Source organism: Salvelinus fontinalis, chromosome 2, assembly GCF_029448725.1.
Source record: "Salvelinus fontinalis isolate EN_2023a chromosome 2, ASM2944872v1, whole genome shotgun sequence".
NCBI classification, from domain to species: domain Eukaryota; kingdom Metazoa; phylum Chordata; class Actinopteri; order Salmoniformes; family Salmonidae; genus Salvelinus; species Salvelinus fontinalis.
The window spans coordinates 33,017,723-33,040,469 of NC_074666.1; the positions used below are offsets into that span (position 1 = coordinate 33,017,723).

At 42.5% G+C, this 22,747-nt stretch overlaps 2 protein-coding genes across 2 annotated transcripts; both read left to right on the forward strand.

Annotated features, from left to right (window-relative positions):
* Positions 1 to 622: 622 nt before the first annotated feature.
* Positions 623 to 1,983, forward strand: LOC129866995 (olfactory receptor 10A6-like). The gene is made up of 3 exons (XM_055940074.1): positions 623 to 1,056; positions 1,259 to 1,485; positions 1,631 to 1,983. Exons 1-3 carry the CDS (start codon positions 623 to 625, stop codon positions 1,981 to 1,983), a joined length of 1,014 nt encoding a protein of 337 aa, XP_055796049.1.
* A 19,358-nt stretch (positions 1,984 to 21,341) lies between these two features.
* On the forward strand, positions 21,342 to 22,280 carry LOC129868797 (olfactory receptor 8U1-like). Its single transcript, XM_055943038.1, has one exon. It carries the CDS (start codon positions 21,342 to 21,344, stop codon positions 22,278 to 22,280), a length of 939 nt encoding a protein of 312 aa, XP_055799013.1.
* The last annotated feature ends 467 nt before the right edge of the window (positions 22,281 to 22,747 follow it).

Consider the following 22,747-nt stretch of genomic DNA (forward strand, 5'->3'; position numbering starts at 1 on the left):
AAGTCTCAAACCTAAATTGTCAACAACAGTGAAATGGGCTACTCCCTATGTGAATTAATGAGGAGGCGGAAAACACCTCAATTAAAACTGTTGTTAGAAAATCAAACTTGTTCAAAAATCATTTGAAATTGACAAGTTGTAACATAGCTTATACATAATAAGAAGGCAGCATGCCTTGGTTTGAGGGCAGCGCAGGTTAACTGTCCTGTTGCGTAACAATAACATTTTGAAACAGTGAGTGCATTCTGACATCATGTGCATAAAAAAACTCACAGAGATGCCCCCTAAGAATCCTGACACTTGACTACTTGTTGGTGTGTTCTCGGGGTGTCGTATGATGGATGGATAGAAAGATGGAGCAACTCCTACTGGGGGGGAGGAGCATTAACAGTATAAAAGACAGTCACCTCTCGCCCAGTAAGGACTTCATCACCGTCTGCTCAGATAGGTAGATAGTAATTTACAACTAATATTGTTACTATGGGCAATGCTAAATAAAGTAGCAAAGTAATACAAGAATAATTTGACTGTGCTGTGTAGATGAGCAATGATAAACTCATTGTGAATAGCTCTCATAGTTATTAGGTGACTAGGTACCTGTAAACAGGTCTCTCTCTAAAGCATGTGTGTTCTGAGGAGGTTCCTCCTGTGCTATGCTTTTTACAGGACTCTGATGTTGCGCATGGAGAACGTTTCCTACGTGGCCCTGAGGCAGCCCATCGTGTTTGAGCTGGAGGGCTTTGAAGTGCCTCGGAGCTATGGTTACCCCCTGTTTGCCCTGTTCCTGGCCATCTACTTCCTGGTGCTGCTGGGGAACGGGGTTGTGATGAGTGTGATTGCAATAGATAAGACGCTACACAAGCCTATGTACGTGATGGTGTGTAACCTGGCTGCCTGTGACCTGCTGGGAGGAATGGCTGTGATGACTCAGCTCATGGTCATCTTCCTGACGGGGGAGAAGAGGATTCCATACAACAGTGCCTATGCTCAGGCCATCTGTGTTCACACGTATGGTGCAGCTATACAGACCATACTGTCAGCCATGGCCTATGACAGGTATGCAGCAGGTCATGGTAGATGAAAATGTCTCACAGTGAAGTAAACCTCTGCCTAGTTGTACTCGTCTATGGGAGAGTGAAATGTTCTCTCAGGGACACATTTATTAAGTGGTTTCCACAAGTGCAAAAATTGAATCTGTTGTTGTTAAGAAGGAATAATATTAATAGTCGTAAAATAATGCATTATAATCCAATTACAGGTATGTGGCAGTGTGTGAACCATTGAGGTACCATGCGATCATGACAACGGCCCACATGGTTTTTGTGATCTTGCTGGCCTGGGCTGTAGCAATCATCCTTATAGCTGTGCTCTTTGCTTTGAATGTGGGTACTCCACTATGTGGAACCTACATCAGGCATGTCTACTGCAGCAACCGCTCCATCCTGAACCTGGCCTGTGTGCCCACCCCCATTAACGATATCTACGGCAAGTTTGTGTAAATGAGGATTGACCCCCGCCATTATGTTATTTCACTGTAATTATGAAGCATTGGTTGTTTTTTTAAATCTTGTTTTGTCATTCACATTTTCTTTCCTATGACTTGTATTATAACTTCTTCATCTCATTCCAGGTTTGTGCATCACTTGGGTTCTCAGCAGTGGTTCCTTCCTCATCATCTTTTTCTGCTATACCAAGATCCTGTCAGCCTGTCTGATGAGGAAGAGTGACAAGGGCAGTCGTAGTAAGGCCTTACAGACCTGCGCCACTCACCTGGTCATCTACGTGATCTACGAAATTGTCAGCCTCACCATTATCCTCAGTAACCGCTTCCCCCAGGTCCCAATGAACATCAAGAAGTTCTGCACTATCCTGATGTTCATAGTTCCCCCTCTAATTAACCCTATTATCTATGGACTTGTCACTAAAGAGTTACGCACAAGCATTATAAAGCTGTTGAAAACACGGGTCGCACCCAAACTGTAAAATGTTTGACAGTTTACTGTGGCATCCCCACCGTACCCATCGTTCCAGATAGAGAACATGCATATAATAATAACAGAGGTTATCTAACAGGTTGCAGGGAAAAAAATATGGGCAATGTAAAAGAAATCTGAATTAAGTGCATTTACTGTAGTGGCCTCCAGTGGGTCCCCAAAGTGCTGTACAGTATGGCTTAGTGAGCATTGAATGTGTAGTGGGCTTGTAGTAGGAATACAGTATTTGTTTGGGAAAAATTATAATTAAAGTTACATTCAATTTCTGCTCCCAGAAAGAGATAGCAGATAATACAAGCATGATATGATGTGTGTCTCTAGCTCATGCTGTTTAATTTCCATGGTGGTTAGAATATGACACATGACTTTGTTGTGCCATTGTGAATTTGTGTAGCTGTTACATTTGTTTTGTTATACAGATGACAGCATGTTCCATGTGAATAATAAGTAAACATACATGATACCATTGATTGGGAATGCCTACTTTAAAAAATATATATATTTTTGCAGCCCTTATAATAATATACAACTGAAACACAATTTTCTTGATTTGCACCACGTAATAATATGAAATAAGGCATGAAGGGACTATGAAGTGTGGCAGGTAGCCTAGTGGTTAAGAGCATTGGGCCAGTAGCTGAAAGGTTTGGATCCCCAAGTCGACTAGGTGAATAATCTGTCGATGTGCCCTTGAACAAGGCACTTATAGCGCATTCAGAAAGTATTCTCATATCAGTGAACATCTGAGAGAAAGAAGGAAATGAGGAAGGAAAACAGGAAGGAAGAAATAAAGGAAAGGAGGGGAAGCGAGATGACTCTTCTGTTTCAAAACACATTTGTTGATCAGGATTGCATCTTGTTGCTACAGTCGGACTAATGAGTACCCCAGTCACTGGCATAGAGCCACTAATCACACCATGAAACACCAAGGGGTTAATGAGGACTCTAAGGACACAGGCTCCTTACCTCCTCCATACAGCTACTAGTGACTCAGCACTGTGCAGAAACTCACTCATTGTCCAGCCAATTAGACTAATCAACTAAAGTTTTACATTCTGAGTTTAGAACTGACTGACTAACATCAGACCATGGCTTTGGTCTCATGTCAGGGATGCTGTATGATGATGTAAACCTGACAAAGACCCTTACAGGTCAAAATATTGTTAATAAACTTTGGACGCATGCTCTCATTCAAAAAGATTTTTCTTTATTTTTACTAATTTCTAGAATAATAGTAAATACATCAAAACTATGAAATAAAACAGATGGAATCATGTAGTAACCAAAAAAGTGCTAAACAAATCAAAATCTATTTTAGTTTTGAGATTCTTCAAAGTAGCCACCCTTTGCCTTGATGACAGCTTTGCACACTCTTGGCATTCTCTCAACCAGTTTCATGAGGTAGTCAGTCACCTGGAATGCATTTGAATTCACAGGTGTACCTTGTTAAAAGTTAATGTGTGGAATTGATTTTTTAGTCTTAATGCGTTTGAGCCAACCAGTTGTGTTGGGACAAGGGTGGTATACAGAGATAGTCCTATTTGGTAAAAGACCAAGTCCATATTATGGCAAGAACATGTCAAATAAGCAAAGAGAAACGACAGTCCATTATTACTTTAAGACATGAAGGTCAGTCAATACAGGACATTTCAAGAACTGAAAGTTTCTTCAAGTGCAGTCGCTTGAAAAACCAACAATCGCTACGATGAAACTGGCTCTCATGAGGACCACCACAGGAATGGAAGACCCAGAGTTACTTCTGCTCCACAGGACAAGTTCATTAGAGTTACCAGCCTCAGAAATTCCAGCCCAAAAAAAAGCTTCACAGAGTTCAAGTAACAGACACATCTCAACATCAACTGTTCAGAGGAGACTGCGTGAATCAGGCCTTCATGGTCGAGTTGCTTCAAAGAAAACACTACTAAAGGACACCAATAATAAGAAGAGACTTGCTTGGGCCAAGGAACACGAGAAATGGACATTGGACCGGTGTTAACCTGTCCTTTGGTCTGAAGTTCAAATGTGAGATTTTTGGTTCCAACCGCCATGTATTTGATAGACGCAGAGTAGGTGAATGGATGATCTCCGCATGTGTGGTTCCCACCATGAAGTGTGGAGTAGGTGTGATGGTGTGACACTGTTGGTGATTTATTTAGAATTCAAGGCACACTTAACCAGCATGGCAACCACAGCATTCTGCAGCGATACGCCATCCCATCTAATTTGTCCAGAATATATTTATGAAATATAAAACTTGAGCACATTATAGAACATGGCATATATTTAAAAATATTTGTTAATTTAATATATCTTTTGCTTTTCTTTACCTCTGGTACCTTAGCATTAGGTCGCCAAAGTGGAGTTTGAATGCAAAAGTTAAATAATTGAGTTGTAGTTTAAAATAAATTGTGCAGCTCTTGAGGTATAGCCTACCTGTTACTTACAAAACATAGTACGTTTAGTTGTGTGTATTTCAAAAATAGACCCAGCCCGCCTTCAACTGACAGAGCAGCCGTTGCAATTTAGAATTTTCTTCTGATGAAGGAGAAGAACAGCAGTCACCACCAAAAATCTTTTTCATGGCTAATGGAATTCATTTGATTGTATTTTCATAATATTGGTCCATCTTGGACAACATTTGTAGTAGGTACACTCATCATGAGAACACTCTTCTGGTCTTGGTGGATGGAATATTGAAGCACCGTTAGGTGCAGCTCGTTGCATTTCTTGCAGGGTCGTCTGAGGTGGCAAGCCTCTAGTTTGTGGGATAGTACGCACTTCCAACACTGTTGTCTATCCTTTATCCACTCAATGATCTGTCCTGTGTTCAACTTCTTGAACTCGGGACAGACGGTGAGGTAATGTTTGATGTCACAGTGAGGAGAGTATGGCTTGGAAGGGGGATTGGATGATGCAGGCTCCTAAGAGCTGGGGTCTTTGCTAGAGTTGAAATAGATCGAAGTGTATCTCTCTTTTGGTCAAGAAGAGGAACGCTGGTTTTCTTTGCTGGCACGGGCATGTCATATTTGTAGAGGGCCGCAGCTCTCCCACTTAACCTGGGACTTCCTCTGCAACCAGGCTGCCAGGTCAGATAAGGTGTACGTTTGGTCCGTGCCTGTCTAGAGAATGCTGTGAGTAAAGCAATACTCTACGATGGAATTCCGGTAGGTCTGTGGCATCTTGCTTAAGAGTCGGTCGACATGGGATCCGCGTCTGAACATCTGAACTTGCTCATCGTGTTGTCTAGGACCATTTGGAGGAGGGCAAAGTCACTCTCTCTGCCACTCTCAAAATGGGGCAACAACGGCTTTGGGTTGCCATGTGATGAGGCAATCAGCTGTCCATGCAAAGTGGCAAAGCCGGCTTTGGTAGGGTGATGTCTGGTCCGGAGGAGTGTATGGCGCTGCTGGATTGGGATAGGGCATGCCTAGGCCCGGAGGGGAGTAGTGTTCTGCTGGAATGGGATAACCCAGAGCAATGTAGGGTGCTACTAGGGCTGTTACGGTGACATATTACCGCCACACCGGTGGTCATGAGTCATGACTAATAGCCTCCAACACTCTACTCAGCAAATTGAATGCAGTCTATCAGTGCCATCAGTTTTCTCACCAAAGCCCCAAATACTACCCACCACTGCGACCTGTATGCTCTCGTTGGCTGGCCCTTGCTTCATATTCATCGCCCACTGGCTCCAGGTCATCTATAAGTCTTTGCTAAGTAAAGCCCCCCTTATCTCAGCTCACTGGTCACAATAGCAGCACCCAACCATAGCACGCGCTCCAGCAGGTATATTTCACTGGTCATCTCCAAAGCCAATTCCACCTTTGACTGCCTTTCCTTCCGGTTCTCTGCTGCCAATGATTGGAACGAATTGCAAAAATCACTGAAGCTGGAGACTCATATCTCCCTCATTACCTTTAAGCATCAGCTGTCAGAGCAGCTCACAGATCATTGCACCTGTACATAGCCCATCTGTAAATAGCCCATCCAACTACCTCATCCCCATATTGTTATTTATTTATATTTTTGCTCCTTTGCACCCCAGTATCTCTACTTGCACATTCATCTTCTGCACGTCTATCACTCCAGCGTTTAATTGCTAAATTGTAATTACTTCGCCAGTATGGCCTATTTATTGCCTTACCTCCCTAATCTTACCTCATTTGCACACACTATATACACTTTTTTTCTATTGTGTTATTGACTGTACGTTTGTTTATTTCATGTGTAACTCTATGTTGTTGTTTGTGTCGCACTGCTTTGCTTTATCTTGGCCAGGTCACAGTTGTAAATGGGAACTTGTTCTCAACTGGCCTACCTGGTTAAATTAAGGTGAAATGAAAAATATTAAAACATGATCGGAGTCAAATTCCACGTGACCGTTTAGTCACGGCTTCTCCAAGCTCTGTTGCTGCTGATGGTAATTTGTAGCCTACCAAACTTGCTAACTGTTTGGTACTCAGCACTCTATTGTCCCTCTAATCACTCTGACATCAATGCAAATGTGATGGAAAATCTCAAATTAAGCACATTGCTTCTCTTTACAACAGGAGTATAGCCTACCTGTAACGTAGGCGCTGGGAGCCGAGAAGCAGGTGCCGGTGGTAAGTTTAATATAACAAGAGAATTGGAACGATACAAGGTAGGACTAGCATCTAGACATGAACAACAGAAAATAATACTGCCTAGGGAAAGAACCTAAGGGAGTGCCAGAAAAAAGGGGAGCTAATGAGTGAGATAATGGAGTCCATTGGGGGCGGAGGGGTGTCGTGGGGGACAGCATCAGCCAGGGAACCAGGAACCACCGGCCTGAGAAGGGAGACATGAAAAGAAGGTGAGATACGGCAGTCACTGGGAAGCTATAACCTATACTTCAACTTGTTGACCCTCCAGAGAACATTGAACGGCCCCACAATCCGGGGGCTCAGCTTCTTACATGGCAGGTGGAGTGGGAGGTTCCTGGTAAAGAACTGGGCCCCGCGCAGCTGTTCGATGGCTACCAGCACCAACGGGTGAGGGTAACGGTACTTGGTGGTGATTTCATTGAGTCCTCTGTAATCAATACATGGACGTAACCCTCCATCCTTCTTGGCCACGAAGAAGAAACCAGCCGACGCAGGAGAAGTGGATGTGCGGATGAAACCTCGTTGGAGCGCCTAATTGATGTACTCCTCCATGGCCTGGGTTTCAGACCTTGACAGAGGGTAGATGCGTCTGCATTGGGGTGCAGAGCCTGCAAGCAAGTTGATGGCACAGGCCCAGGGGTGATGAGGAGGGAGACAGGTGGCGCAGGTTTTGGAAAATACCTCTTACAGATCCTGGTATACTTCCGGGATGTTAGGCTGATGGACAACCACAGGACTCTCAACCGACATGGAACCACAGGGTACAGGGAAGCAGGTCCTCCGGCATTCGGGTGACCAGTTTGTAATTTTCATCCTCGATCATGAGATGGTGGGGATGTGGCGTTGAAGCCAAGGGAGGCCGCGGATGATCTTGTGACCTGGTGCCCTGGTGATGAAGAAGAGGATGGTCTCCTGATGGATGGACCCCACGGTGAGAGTGAGTGGTTTGGTGATGTGTGTGATGGTCCTGGAACCTAATGGCCGATTATTGAGGGCTTGAACCGGGAAAGGAGAGGAGAGCGGATATGAGGTGATGTTGAGAGAAGAGGCAAGGATCTGGTCAATAAAGTTCCCTGCGGCACCGGATTCCACTAATGCTGTAGAAACAGTACATGAGGGACAGTCAACTCGTGCGATCGCTACCAAAAAAGGTTTGGCAGAAAGTGATGAAGAGGGGATACTCACACCTTCCCCAGGAGGTGGGAGATCACGTGACCGTCCCTCTGTTCTCGTGTATCCCGAGTTGGGACGTATCGGACATTGCTGGAGCTGGTGCCCTCCTTGACCACAATGGAGACAAAGCCCCAGCTGTCTCTGTCTGTATCGCTCCGCCACAGGGAGGCGTGTGACCCCCACCTCCAAGGGTTCTCGAGGCTAATAATGTAAGACATACCACTTAAAAATAAAAAAACAATTTGCCTAGGGGCTGGAACAGTTGCTCCAGGGCCAAACATAAGGATAACTCAGAGTATGCCATTCTGATCTTCTGAAATAAACAACCATTTCTTCATGTCATGTTTCTTTAGACCTGTCTACAATAAATAATAGATTTATTGTGATGGTGTAGGCTACATTACATGGATTTATTATACTTTTTCAAATGTAGATGTTCCGAAGGTGTGCATTTATATCCAAAAATCTCAGTTTACATTGGCGCGTTACGTTCAGTAATGTTTTGCTTCCAAAACATCCGGTGATTTTGCAGAGAGCCACATAAATTTACAGATATACTCATTATAAATGTTTATGAAAATATGCATTATGCATGGAACTTTAGATACACTACTCCTTAATGCAACCGCTGTGTCAGATTTCAAAAAAGCTTTACGGAAAAAAGAAAACCATGCAATAATCTGAGTACGGCGCTCAGAGCCCAAACAAGACAAAAAGATATCTGCCATGTTGTGCAGTCAACAGAAGTCAGAAATAACATTATAAACATTCACTTACCTTTGATGATCTTCATCAGAATGCAGTCCCAGGAATCCCAGTTCCACAATAAATGTTTGTTTTGTTCGATAATGTCCATAACTTATGTCCAAATTCCTCAGTTTTGTTCGCGCGTTCAGCACACAATCTAAACTCACGAAGCGATCAATGACAAAATCTATCGACAGATGGGTCCAAGGCCGCTGAGGAACGGGGAGGGAAGGAGTTTCCCTGCTGGTGCATTCCGAGGAGACTTGGTTTGGGCACATACGGAGCAGGATTTGGGCCAAGGTGGGCCACCATCCATGAGATGGATTGAGTGATACCTAGGTGTCCAGCAGCAAGGGATGTGTGCACCCAGGTCAAAAGCCGATCCCTTACCTCTGTGGGACGGTAGGTGCACTCCGGAGGACAGGTAGCCAGTGCGGGTTCCCTCTCCAGAGCCTGGCGGATGTCCACATCTATGTCTAAGAGCATGGGGGCAACAACTCGACACGGCGGTATGATGGGACCACTCAGGACAGGAACCTCTCCTGAATCGTGGAGTCGGGACAGGGCATTGATATTCTTTGAGCCTGGGTGGTATGACAAGGTGAAAGACAAGGGCCCACCTTGCTTGGTGCGGGTTCAGTCCCCTGACTGTCCGTATGTACTCCAAGTTCTGATGGTCGGCCGAGGATGAGAAACGGGTCTGTGGCACCCTCCAGCCAGTGTCTCCGCTCCTCTAATGCCAACTTCACCGCCAGGAGCTCCCCATCACAGATGTCATAGTTCCTCGTGTCACAAGCCGGCTCATAGCCTGTGACAAAAATGAGGGGACACGAACAACAGGTATAGGCCAATTAAAAGTGTTCTTTATTATAAACAAAACTATTAACTTTAAACTAAGAAAAAGGAATGAGGTGTGGAAGTATCATAATGTAAGGTGTATGTAAAGTGGATGGATGCGTGAATATGTGTGTGTGAACATGACTGAGTGAAAACTATGCAAAACTACAAAGGAACAAACAAAACATGAGCATACCTGGAGGAGCAGAGAGAGAGAGAGAGGTGATTAGTGAAGCAGTTTTATACCCTGAGCCCAGGTGGCTCCAATAACTAACGACCCTCCTCTGCCTGCAGGAGGAACCGCCCCCTGCACTGCAGAGGAGGAGCCGTGACACTCTCTACAGGGGACAGTTTTTTAGAGTAGTATGCACATGGATACAGTATTTGTGGATTACCTTGACATTGGGACAGGACGCCCCCACGCCTACTTCTGAGGCATCCACCTCCACCACGAAGGGCAGCTTAGGGTCTTGGTGTTTCAGCAACGGGGTGGAGGTGAAATGCCCTTTCAGCAGGTGGAAGGCCTCATCAGCTGCAGGATTCCACGCCAACTTACAAGGACCACCTTTGTGGAGAGAGGTGAGAGGAGAGGCGATGGAGCAGAAGTTCCGGGTGAAGCGACGGTAAAAGTTGTTAAACCACCTACCAAATAGGTAGGAGAAAGCCCATGTAATGCTTTGTAGGTTAGCAGTAAAACCTTGAATCAGCCCTAGTCTCAACAGGAAGCCAGAGGCTAGCACTGGAGTAATATCATCACATTTTGGGGTTCTAGTCAAGATTTTAGCAGCCGTGTTTAGCAGTAAATTAAGTTTATATAGTGCTTTATCCGGGTAGCTGGAAAGTAGAGCATTGCAGTAGTCTAATCTAGGAGTGACAAAAGCAGGGATAAACTTTTCGGTATCATTTTTGGACAGAAAGTTAGCCGATTTTTGCAATGTTACGTAGATGGAAAAAAGCTGTCCTTGAAATAGTCTTGATATGTTTGTCAAAAGAGAGATCAGGGTCCAGAGTATCGCCGAGGTCCTTCAAAGTTTTATTTGAGACGACTGTACAACCATCAAGATTAATTGTCAGATCCAACAGAAGATCTCTTTGTTTCTTGTGACCAAGAACTAGCATCTCTGTTTTGTCCGAGTTTTAAAGCAAAGAATTGGCAGCCATCCACTTCCTTATTTCTGAAACACAGACTTCCAGGGTAGGCAATTTTGGGGCTTCACCATGTTTCATTGAAATGTACAGCTGTGTGTTGTCCGCATAGCAGTGAAAGTTAACATTATGTTTCCGAATGACATCACCAGGAGGTAAAATATATAGTGAAAACAATAGTGCTCCTAAAACGGAACCTTGAGGAACACCGAAACGTACAATTGATTTGTCAGAGGAAAAACCATTCACAGAGACAAACTGATATCTTTCCCGAAAGATAAGATCTAAACCAGGCCAGAACTTGTCCGTGTAGACCAATTTGGGTTTCCAATCTCTCCAAAAGAATGTTGTGATCGATGTTGTCAAAAGCAGCATTAAGGTCGAGGAGCACGAGGACATATGGATATTGGCGGGAACTGGAACACGCTGTCGTATGGCGTCAGCCTTGGTCTGACGCCATTAAAAGGTAATTTACCACCTTCACAAGTGCAGTCTCAGTGCTATGATGGGGTATAAAACCAGCATTTCGTATACATTGTTTGTCTTCAGGAAGGCAGTTGCTATGCAACAGCTTTTTCATAAAATGTTGAGAGGAATGGGAGATTCGATATAGGCCAATAGTTTTTTTTTTTTTTTCCTGGGTCAAGGTTTGGCTTTTTCAAGAGAGGCTTTATTACTGCTACTTTTAGTGAGTTTGGTACACATCCGTTGGATAGGGAGACGTTTATTATGTTCAACATATGAGGGCCAAGCACAGGAAGCAGCTCTTTCAGTAGTTTAGTTGGAATAGGGTCTAGAATGCAGCTTGAAGGTTTAGAGGCTATGACTATTTTCATGAATGTGTCAAGAAACTTGAGTGTCTCCCTTGATCCTAGGTCCTGGCAATGTTGTGCAGACTCAGGACAACTAAGCTTTGGAGAAATACGTAGATTTAAAGAGGAGTCCGTCATTTGCTTTCTAATGATCATGATCTTTTTGTCAAAGAAGTTCATGAATTTATCACTGCTGAAGTGAAAGCCGTCCTCTCTTGGAGAATGCTGATTTTTTTGTTAGCTTTGCAACAGTATCAACATAAAAAATGTGGATTGTTCTATTCTCCTCAATTAAGTTGGAAAAATAGGATGATCAAGCAGCAGTGAGGGCTCTTCGATATTGCACAAGCTAGTCTGAAGACTTCCAGTTTGGTGGAGCGCCATTTCCGTTCCAAAATCTGGAAGCTTGCTTTAGGGTTCAGCTATTTTCTGTATACCTGTATACCTCTCCTCCTGGTTACACTAGTGACTATATCCCTGCCGCATCCTTCAAAGGCGGAGGAGTTGCCAACATTTACGATAGAAAATTGCAATTACAAAACAAATTACTGCGTTTTTGTCTTTTGAGCTTCTAGTCATGAAATCTATGCAGCCTACTCAATCACTTTTTATAGCTACTGTTTACAAGCCTCCTGGGCCGTACACAGTGTTCCTCACTGAGTTCCCTGAATTCCTGTCGGACCTTGTAGTCCACAACACAGTAAATACATCAGGCTTAAGCCATGTTTCAGTCAAGCCAATCACATCAAGATTATGATCAGTGATTAGTTAATTGACATAACTGCCTTGGAAGTGAGGGATCTAACATTATAAGTAGCCCTATTTTGAGATGTGAGATATCACAATCTCTCAATAATGACAGGAATTGAGGAGGGCTTTACTTCAGTGAGATTGCTAAGGCAAACACCGCCATGTTTAGTTTTGCCCAACCTAGGTTGAGGCACAGACACGGTCTCAATGGGGATTGCTGAGCTGACTACACTGACTGTGCTAGTGGCAGACTCCACTAAGCCTGGCCTGCACCCTATCTCTATACTGTATATACTGTATATAGTCAATTAATGATTTTGATTTGTGTACCCATGAAAACTGTTAGGTAGTTGCAGTCCATTTCCGAGAGATAATAAAATACAAAGAATAGCCTTCTGTAGTTTGAGAGCCTATCATTATTTTACATTGATGTTTGTCCTCCTAATGTCCTCCTGTCTTTTGGGCGTCATGTGAATGTAATTTTAATACCTCTGCCAGGTCATGGGTCTTAATATAAAGATTTGTCCAAAATCTTCTGACATAAAACACTATTTTTTGTTCCTTGTATTAATGGCAGTGTTGTTTGTCGTTATATCTCAATATAATAAGCATCAGTGAAATTCGACATTGAATTTGAACCCTGTAATAATTCTAGATCTTGATGTAGGATGTTTTTTTTGTATGGAAATCTCAGGAAATGCACCGTAACTAACAATAATTTATGAGATTGGAAAATGGAATGCTTCTAATCAAAAGCGTCACCTTAATTAATTACACTAAAATTCAAATCAAATCAAATTGTACTAGTCACATGCGCCGAATACAACAGGTGAAATGCTTACTTACAAGCCCCTAACCAACAATGCAGTTTAATAATACGAATAAGAATAAGAAATAAAAGGAACAAGTAATTAAAGAGCAGAAGTAAAATAACAATAGCGAGACTATATACAGTGGTGTCATGACGTTGTATTGATTAATGTGACGACTGCTGTTCATCGAATGATTAACTGTTTATAAATTTGTGATTAAATGAATCAGGTAACTATTAACTCAGTAACCTGGGGCACCATGGGAAAGCTTGGTTTTATTGAGTTTCTACACAAACCCGAGTCCCACTAAATAAGTCCGTACCACACCAATTGAGTTGATTATTTATTTACTAACAAGCTAAAAGGATAATATAAAATACACATACACAAACACACAGCCTAGGCTATTGATTAGAACTTAGTACAATGAAACAGGTCCCTAGTGGGCCAACACAATATAACACGTGTTACACAAAATGGGGATTTAAAAAGAGAGAGAAAGAGAGAAAAGCACACTTGGGTACTTTTATAAACTTTGCTTAGATTAGCCCTAACCTTGCCCCGAACTGCCGCTCTTATGGGTCAGAATATAATGATGTAATTACGTGTCGAAGGTCTCCGATGGGGTATCTCCATGTGGACCGAATTCTTCCTTCTCCTCTGATGGCAGCACCTCTGTTGTTACCGGGTGTAACTTCCTGATTGTCCATACGATGTCAGTGTCCTTTCTCTTAGTGGTCTGTTTCTTCGCCCTTGTTCTGAAAGGGGGTTTTCTGAGTACGGTCAGCTGAACAGCTGGTGCTCTCATGCATGCTTCAGTGTCATTTTCCTCGAAGCGAGCATAGAAGTAGTTTAGCTCGTCTGGTAGGCTCGTGTCACTGGGCAGCTCTCGGCTTTGCTTCCCTTTGTAGTCTGTAATGGTTTGCAAGCCCTGCCACATCCAACAAGCATCGGAGCCAGTGTGGTACGATTCGATCTTAGTCCTGTATTGACGCTTTGCCTGTTTGACCGTTCATTGGAGGGCATAGCAGGATTTCTTATAAGCTGCCGGGTTAGAGTCCCACTCCGTGAAAGTGGCAGCTCTAGCCTTTGGCTCAATGCGGATGCTGCCTGTAATTCATGGCTTCTGGTTGGGGTATGTACGTACGGTCACTGTGGGACGACATCATCAATGCACTTATTGATGAAGCCAATGACTGATGTGGCGTACTCCTCAATGCCATCGGAGGAATCTAGGAACATACTGCCTCTGTGCTTGCAAAACAGTCCTATTGCTTAGCATTTGCTTCATCTGACCACTTTGTTGTTGATCTAGTCACTGGTGCTTCCTGCTTTAATTATTGCTTGTAAGCAGGAATCAGGGGGTAGAATTATGGCCAGATTTGCCAAATGGAGGGCCAGGGAGAGCTATGCATGTGTCTCTGTGTGTGGAGTATAGGTGGTCCAGAGTTCTTTTTCCTGTGATTGCACATTTAACCGTTAGAGCGCAGGCGCTCCGCTAGTGACCCACCTCGACAACATCCAGTGAAATTGCAGAGTGCGAAATTCAAATTACAGAAATATAAATATTTAACATTCATGAAAATGCAAGTGTTATACTTCAAAATAAAGCTTAACATCTTGTTAATCCAGCCACTGTGTCAGATTTCAAAAGGCTTTACAGCGAAAGCACACCATGCGATTATCTGAGGACAGTGCCCTGCAAAACATATTTCAACCAGGCAGGTGTGCCACGAAAGTCAGAAATAGTGATATAATAAATACCTTACCTTTGAAGATCTTCTTCTGTTGGCACTTTAAAAGGTCCCAGTTACATCAAAAATGGTCCATTTGTTAGATAACTTCTTAGTGATCCCTTCGCGCGCCAATCCCATTGACGGGATTGATTTGACAACACCCAGTGAAATAGCAGTGCGCCAAATTCAAAAAAATAAATACTCATAATAATAATTCATAAATCATACAAGTGTTATACATGGGTTTAAAGATGAACTTCTTGTTAATCCAGCCACAGTGTCAAATTTCAAAAAGGTTTTACGGCGAAAGCAAACCATGCTATTATCTGAGGACAGCACCCCATCAAACATGCACATAAATATCATAATTCAACTCGCCAGGCACAACACAAAAGTCAGAAATAACATATAATGCATGCCTTACCTTTGAAGGTCTTCTTCTGATGGCACTCCAATATGTCCATTAACGTCTTTGGTATAGGGGGCAGCATTTTCACTTTTGGATGAATTTCGTGCCCATAGTGAACTGCCTCCTACTCTGTCCCACATGCTAATATATGCATATTATTATTACTATTGGATAGAAAACACTCTGAAGTTTCTAAAACTGTTTGAATTATGTCTGTGAGTATAACAGAACTCATATGGCAGGCAAAAACCTGAGAAAAAATCCAAACAGGAAGTGAAAATTCTGAGAGTGGTCGTTGTTAAAGTCATTGCCTATTCAATTCCCTGTAATATATGGATCTGTTTGCACTTCATACGCCTTCCACTAGATGTCAACAGTCAGTAGAACGTGGAATGAAGCTTATGCTGTGTTGTGGGACCGGATGGGAGGGAAATGAGTCAGTGGTCTGGCAGATTGCCAGTTCTTGGTCACGCGCTTTCCTCATTATATCGTCTTGCGTTCCATTACTTATAGAGACTGAAAATAATTCTCTGGTTGGAACCTTATTGGATATAAATGATAACAACATCCTGAAGATTGATTCTCTACTAAGTTTGACCAGTTTATTCGACCTGGAATATAACTTTTTTAAGTTTTCGTCCGACGTTTGCCTGCATCTGCGCGAGCGTTTGGACACGTGCACTACACATGCTAGCAAAATTAGCTAATTGGACATAAGTAATGGGCATTATCGAACAAAACAACGATTTATTGTGGAACTAGGATTCCTGGCACTGCATTCTGATGAAGATAATCAAGAGTAAGGGAATATTTATGATGTAATTTCGTATTTCTGTTGACTCCAACATGGCGGAGAAATGTTGTTACTATCTGAGCGCCGTCTCAGATTATTGCCTGGTGTGCTTTTTACGTAAAGTTTTTTTTTTTTTTTAAATCTGACACAGCGGTTGCATTAGGAACAAGTGTATCTTTAATTATATGTAAAACATGTATCTTTCATCAAAGTTTATGATGAGTATTTCTGTTATTTGACGTGGCTCTCTGTAATTACTCCGGATATTTTGGAGGCATTTCTGAACATGGTGCCAATGTAAACCGAGATTTGTGGATATAAATATGCACATTATCGAACAAAACATAAATGTATTGTGTAACGTGATGTCATATGTGTGTCATCTGATGAAGATGTTCAAAGGTTAGTGATTAATTTTATCTCTATTTCTGGTTTTTGTTACTGCTATCTTTTGCTGGGAAAATGGCTGTGTTTTTCTGTGGCTACAGTATGTACTGAGCTAACATAATTGTTTGGTGTGCTTTCCCCGTAAATCCTTCTTGAAATCAGACATGTTGGCTGGATTCACAACATGTGTAGCTTTAATTTAGTGTCTTTCATGTGTGATTTCATGAAAAATTTATTTTTATAGCAATATATTTGAATTTGGCGCGCTACATTTTTTCTGGATTTTGGCCAAGTGGGACGCTACCGTCCCACCTATCCTAGAGAGGTTAAACATCACAAATGGTCCTTTTGTTCGATTAATTCAGTTGTTATATATCCAAAATGTACATTTATTTGGCGGGTATGATTCAGAAAATACACAGGTTCCAACTCGCGCAACATCACTACACATTATCTAATTAGTTACCTGTAAACTTGATCCAAACATTTTAAACAACTTTCCTAATCCAACTTTAGGTATTTTTAAACGTAAATAATCGATAAAATTTAAGACGGAATAAACTGTGTTCAATACCGGAGGAAAACAATGTGGAGCGAGCTTTCAGGTCACGCGCACCAACCACAACAGTACACTTCACTCGATCCTCGTTCTGAACAGGGCTACTTCTTCATTCACAAAGGAAAAACATCAACCAATTTCTAAAGACTGTTGACATCGAGTGGAAGCGATAGGAACTGCAAACAACTGCCTTAGAAATCTAGATTCCCATTGAAAACCCATTGAAAAGAGAGTGACCTCACATTTTGTTTTTCCTGGATGGTTTGTCCTCGGGGTTTCGCCTGCCAAAAAAGGTCTGTTATACTCACAGACATCATTCAAACAGTTTTAGAAACTTCAGAGTGTTTTCCATCCAAATATACTAATGATATGCATATCCTAGCTTCTGGGACTGAGTAGCAGGCAGTTTACTTTGGGCACATTTTTCATCCGGACGTGAAAATAGTGCCCCCCAGCCTTATGAAGTAAAGTCCTTCTTTACATCCATAAAAACTCAGTTTAGTTGGCGCGCTTCAGTCAATAATCCACCGGTTTCCCTCCTTCAAAATGCATACAAAATGAATCCCAAACGTTACCAATAAACTTATCCAAACAAGTCAAACAACGTTTATAATCAAACCTTAGGTACCCTAAAACGTAAATAAACGATAAAATTTAAGACGGAGAATAGTATGTTCATTACCGGAGATAAATAACAAAGAACGCGCTTCATTGTTTATGTATTTATGCTGCAGTAGTTTATGTGTCGGGGGGCTAGGGTCAGTCTGTTATATCTGGAGTACTTCTCCTGTCTTATCCGGTGTCCTGTGTGAATTTAAGTATGCTCTCTCTAATTCTCTCTTTCTCTCTTTCTTTCTCTCTCTCGGAGGACCTGAGCCCTAGGACCATGCGTCAGGACTACCTGGCATGATGACTCCTTGCTGTCCCCAGTCCACCTGGCCGTGCTGCTGCTCCAGTTTCAACTGTTCTGCCTGCGGCTATGGAACCCTGACCTGTTCACCGGACGTGCTACCTGTCCCAGACCTGCTGTTTTCAACTCTCTAGAGATGGCAGGAGCGGTAGCGATACTCTTAATGATCGGCTATGAAAAGCCAACTGACATTTACTCCTGAGGTGCTGACTTGCTGCACCCTCGACAACTACTGTGATTATTATTACTTGACCATGCTGGTCATTTATGAACATTTGAACATCTTGGCCATGTTCTGTTATAATCTCCACCCGGCACAGCCAGAAGGGGACTGGCCACCCCTCATAGCCTGGTTCTTCTCTAGTTTTCTTCCTAGGTTTTGGCCTTTCTAGGGAGTTTTTCATGTGTTTTGTGTCATCAAATCAAATCAAATGTATTTATATAGCCCTTCTTATATCAGCTGATATCTCATGTTTTGTGTCATCAAATCAAATCAAATGTATTTATATAGCCCTTCTTATATCAGCTGATATCTCAAAGTGCTGTACAGAAACCCAGCCTAAAACCGCAAACAGCAAGCAATGCAGCTGTAGAAGCACGGTGGCAGACCTGGGAGACGTTATTGATACTGATGAATGGATAAAGATATGTTAGAATGCTCTGTCATGTTCATATAATCTCAGAAATAAATGACTGCAGTTTTAGACCATCCATAGAATGTACTATATGCCAGTAAAACTGAATATCATGCACTCAGAAATGTCATTATTCTGCTGGAGGTGTAAAACACAAAACGAGACATATTTGCATATGATATGGTCTTGTGAAGAGTATGTTCTTCTATCTCAACATGTCTACAGATTCTACCTTCTCCCTGTTTTTGTTTGCTTGGAAATGTTTATACTGGAGACTGTTATCAGAAGAAACTGTGTAACCTAGCATTTATAGTTGCTAAGAAATTCATTGCAATTAATTGGAAGGTTGGTTATCCTTCCACAAAGGGTTGGAAGAAATGCCAAGTTATGTATCACTTGATTTGATTCATTACAAGATTAATGGCATGTAATGTGCAACTTTCATAAGTTCTGGATGCCTTATATGGAATATAGAACGACAAAAGGAGTGTGTGTTGAAAACATGCCCACATCAGGGGAGATGCTGACTGCAGGAATGGTATGCTGACTGCAGGAATGTCCACCAGAGCTGTTGCCAGATAATTTTATGTTAATTTCTCTACCATAAGCCGCCTCCAACATCGTTTGAGAATTTGGCAGTACATCCAACCGACCTCACAACTGCAGACCACGTGTAACCACGCTAGCCCAGAACCTCCACATCCGGCTTCTTCACCTGCGGGATCGTCTAAGACCAGCTGATGAAAGTTAGGGTTTGCACAACCAAAGAATTTCTCCACAAACTGTCAGAAACCATCTCAGCAAAGCTCATCTGCATGCTTGTCGTCATCACCAGGGTCTTGACCTGACTGCAGTTTGGGGTCATAACCAAATTCAGTGGACAAATGCTCACCTTCAATGGCCTCTGGCACGCTGGAGAAGTGTGCTCTTCACGGATGAATCCCGGTTTCAACTGTACCGGGTCGATGGCAGACGGCATGTATGTTGTCGTGTGGGTGAGCGGTTTTCCGATGTCAATGTTGTGAACAGAGTTCCCAAGGTGGTGGTGGGGTTTGGTATGGGAAGGCGTAAGCTACGGACAACTAACACAATTGCATTTTATTGATGGCAATTTAAATGCACAGAGATACGAGACGAGATCCTAAGGCCCATTGTTGTGCAATTAATCCGCTGCCATCACCTCATATTTCAGCATGATAATGCACGGTCCTATGTCGCAAGCATCTGTACACAATTCCTGGAAGCTGAAAATGTCCCAGTTATTCCATGGCCTACATACTAACAAGACATGTCACCCATTGAGCATATGTGGGATGCTCTGGATTGACGTATACGACAGCGTGTTCCAGTTCCCGCCAATATCCAAATACTGACTGGTTTTCTGATCCATGTCCTTACCATTTTTTTACGATATCTGTGACCAACAGATTCATATCTGTATTCCGAGTCGTGAAATCCATAGATTATGGTCTAATGAATTTTAATTTCAATTGACTGATTTCCTTTTATGAACTGGAGGGGCTGCCCTCTATTATTGTTTGAACTACATATTGCCGCTTTAATAATGCATTTGAATGTTAACAAAGATGATTTCTAGTTCATTAGTAAGATTACTTTTAACATTTTGAGGAGCAATTTACATGTGGTAGATATGAAAAGGGAGGTCAAATATATTTCCGACATTGTTAGCATCACCAGACACAGAATACGGCTTGACCCGGACTAAAAAGTAATTTCCATTCATTGTTCATTACGGCTACACTGTCACGTTCCTGACCTGTTTTTCCTTTCTCTTGTATTATTTTAGTTGGTCAGGGCGTGAGTTGGGGTGGGTTGTCGATGTGTTTGTTCTATGTTGGGATGTTCGTGTTCGGCCGGGTATGAGTCTCAATCAGAGACAGCTGTCAATCGTTGTCCCTGATTGAGAATCATACTTAGGCAGCCGGTGATTCACGTGGTTTTTGTGGGTGGTTGTATCGCGTGTCTGTGTTAGTACCACACGGGACTGTTTGCGGTTTGTCACGTTTGTTGTTTTGTATTTTGAAGTGTTCAGTCTATTTTCATTAAATATGAACACTAACCACTCTGCATATTGGTCTGATCCTTCTCGCCTCTCCTCCTCGTCCGAGGAGGAGGATTGCGACGATCGTTACATACACGGTGATCAAGGAAGACACTTCCTATTGCTTATGGAGGTGCAGTTTAGCTGAAGGACATGACATGAGCAAAACTGCAGTAGCATGGCGAAAGGAACTCACACATTCTATTTAATCTCAACGCCCAAATGGACCACATCCCCAGGGTCTTAACTTGTAGCTTTCCTCATTAGCTTCTCCTGGAAATGTGTCACTAGAGTCATGACGTCCATGTTTACATCTTGATTGACAGACTCATCTTCCTGTTGTTGGTTTTGTTGTAAATAAAAGGCTGTGATGTTGTTTGTGCCCACAGTCTGGAGGGGTGAAAGAAAACATAGGAATCAAAGTGGAACACTGAAAAGAGCTGTGGAAGACTTAATTGCCTATGTTAGTGCTGAACTCCAGCTCTTCACATCAAGGACAATTCATATTTTGTTATATAGTGTGGAATGTGGTGATTCTAATGACAAATGTAATGTGTTTTGGTGCACACAATGTCCATACAGTTTTGTTAGGGTAATATTGGCTAGCTACCTATGATATGTGAACCTTCCAAAACAATATATAGCTTCCTTTGCTGGCTAGCTAGCTATCCAGCTCTCATCTGACGGATGATAGCTAATGTTACAGCTGCAAGCAGGAGTTGGATAGAAAACAAACATTTCTCCAGCCCCATCCCTCAGCTGTTTACCAAATGTCGTGGCGGGGCAGACGGCCCCTCTAAGAAACCCTGTTTATCTGCTACTGATACCACAAACACCAGTAGATTGCTTTTTTAAGCACACCAAATTTGTGTTTTGAAACTGATTCCCCAGGTTTTTACTACTAATCTTTTAAAATTCTCCTCTCAAGGTTCTGAGCTGCCCTCTCACTGGGAAATGGAAAACCGCACATACAATGACCACGTTCTCCTCCTGGAGGGGTTAAAGGTCACTCAACAGTCTACGTACCCTGCCTTCACCCTCCTCCTCATCACCTACATCTTTATCATGGTGGCCAACATCGGACTCATAGTATTGATCTCCATGGAGAGGAGCCTGCACCAGCCCATGTACATTCTCCTCTGCAACCTGCCTCTTAATGACATAGTCGGGGCTACAGCGTTGATACCTCGTCTGTTATGGGACATTTTGACCACAGCTCCTGAGCGATATATCACTTACATAGAGTGTGTCATTCAGGCTTTCTGTGCTCATTTATTTGGTACAACATCACACACCGTTCTCATGATCATGGCCTTTGACAGGTATGTGGCCATCTGCAACCCCCTGCGGTACGCTACCATCATGACAAACAAAATGGTTATCAGGCTGTCTGTGTCTGCCTGGGGGGTGGCCATAGTCTTAGTGGGGATTCTGCTGGGCCTCACCATCCGCCTGTCACGCTGCAGGTCTAACATATTTAACCCTTACTGCGACAACGCCTCCTTATTCAAGCTCTCCTGTGAGAGCGTGCTTATAAATAACATGTACGGTTTCACATTTACTGTTGTGCTGTTTGTCTCGTCCATAGGCAGCATCAGTCTCACCTATCTCAAGATCGCCATTGTGTGTCTGAGCAGTAAAAACAGCTCTTTAAACAGCAAGGCCCTGACAACCTGCAGCACACACTTACTGGTCTACCTCATTGTGATTGGATTTGGAGTCACCATTATCATCCTCCATCGCTTCCCAAAATATGCAGAACTTGGCCAAATGTGTAGTGTGCTGTTCCCCGTGATCCCTACTTGTCTTAACCCCATAATATATGGTTTACAGACTAAAGAGATTAAACAGAGAATATTTAGAGTGTTTCACAGAGCCAAGGTGGGTGCATGATGTTGTGTTAAATCTTTAACAAAAATATATGATATACAGTGCCTTCAGAGAGTATTCACATCCCTTGACTTTTTCCACATGTTGTTGTGTTACAACAAAGCCTGCATTTAAAATTGATTAAATTGAGACTTTTGTCACTGACCCACACACAATACCCCATACTGTCAAAGTGGAATTATGTTTTTCGAAATATTATCAAATGAATAAAAAAATGTACGCTGAAATGTCTTGAGCCAATAAGTATTCAACACCTTTGTTATGGCAAGCCAAAATAGGTTCAGGAGTAAAAATATGCTTAACAAGTGACATTGGATGAACTAGTGTTTAACATAATTTCTGAATAACTACCTCATCTCTGAACCCCACACATACAATTATCTATCAGATCAGCTCTGAAAAAGATCTGATGTGGTTGGTAAAATGACCAATTAGAAAAAATATCAGAATTGGGCTGCCTGTGTAAACTG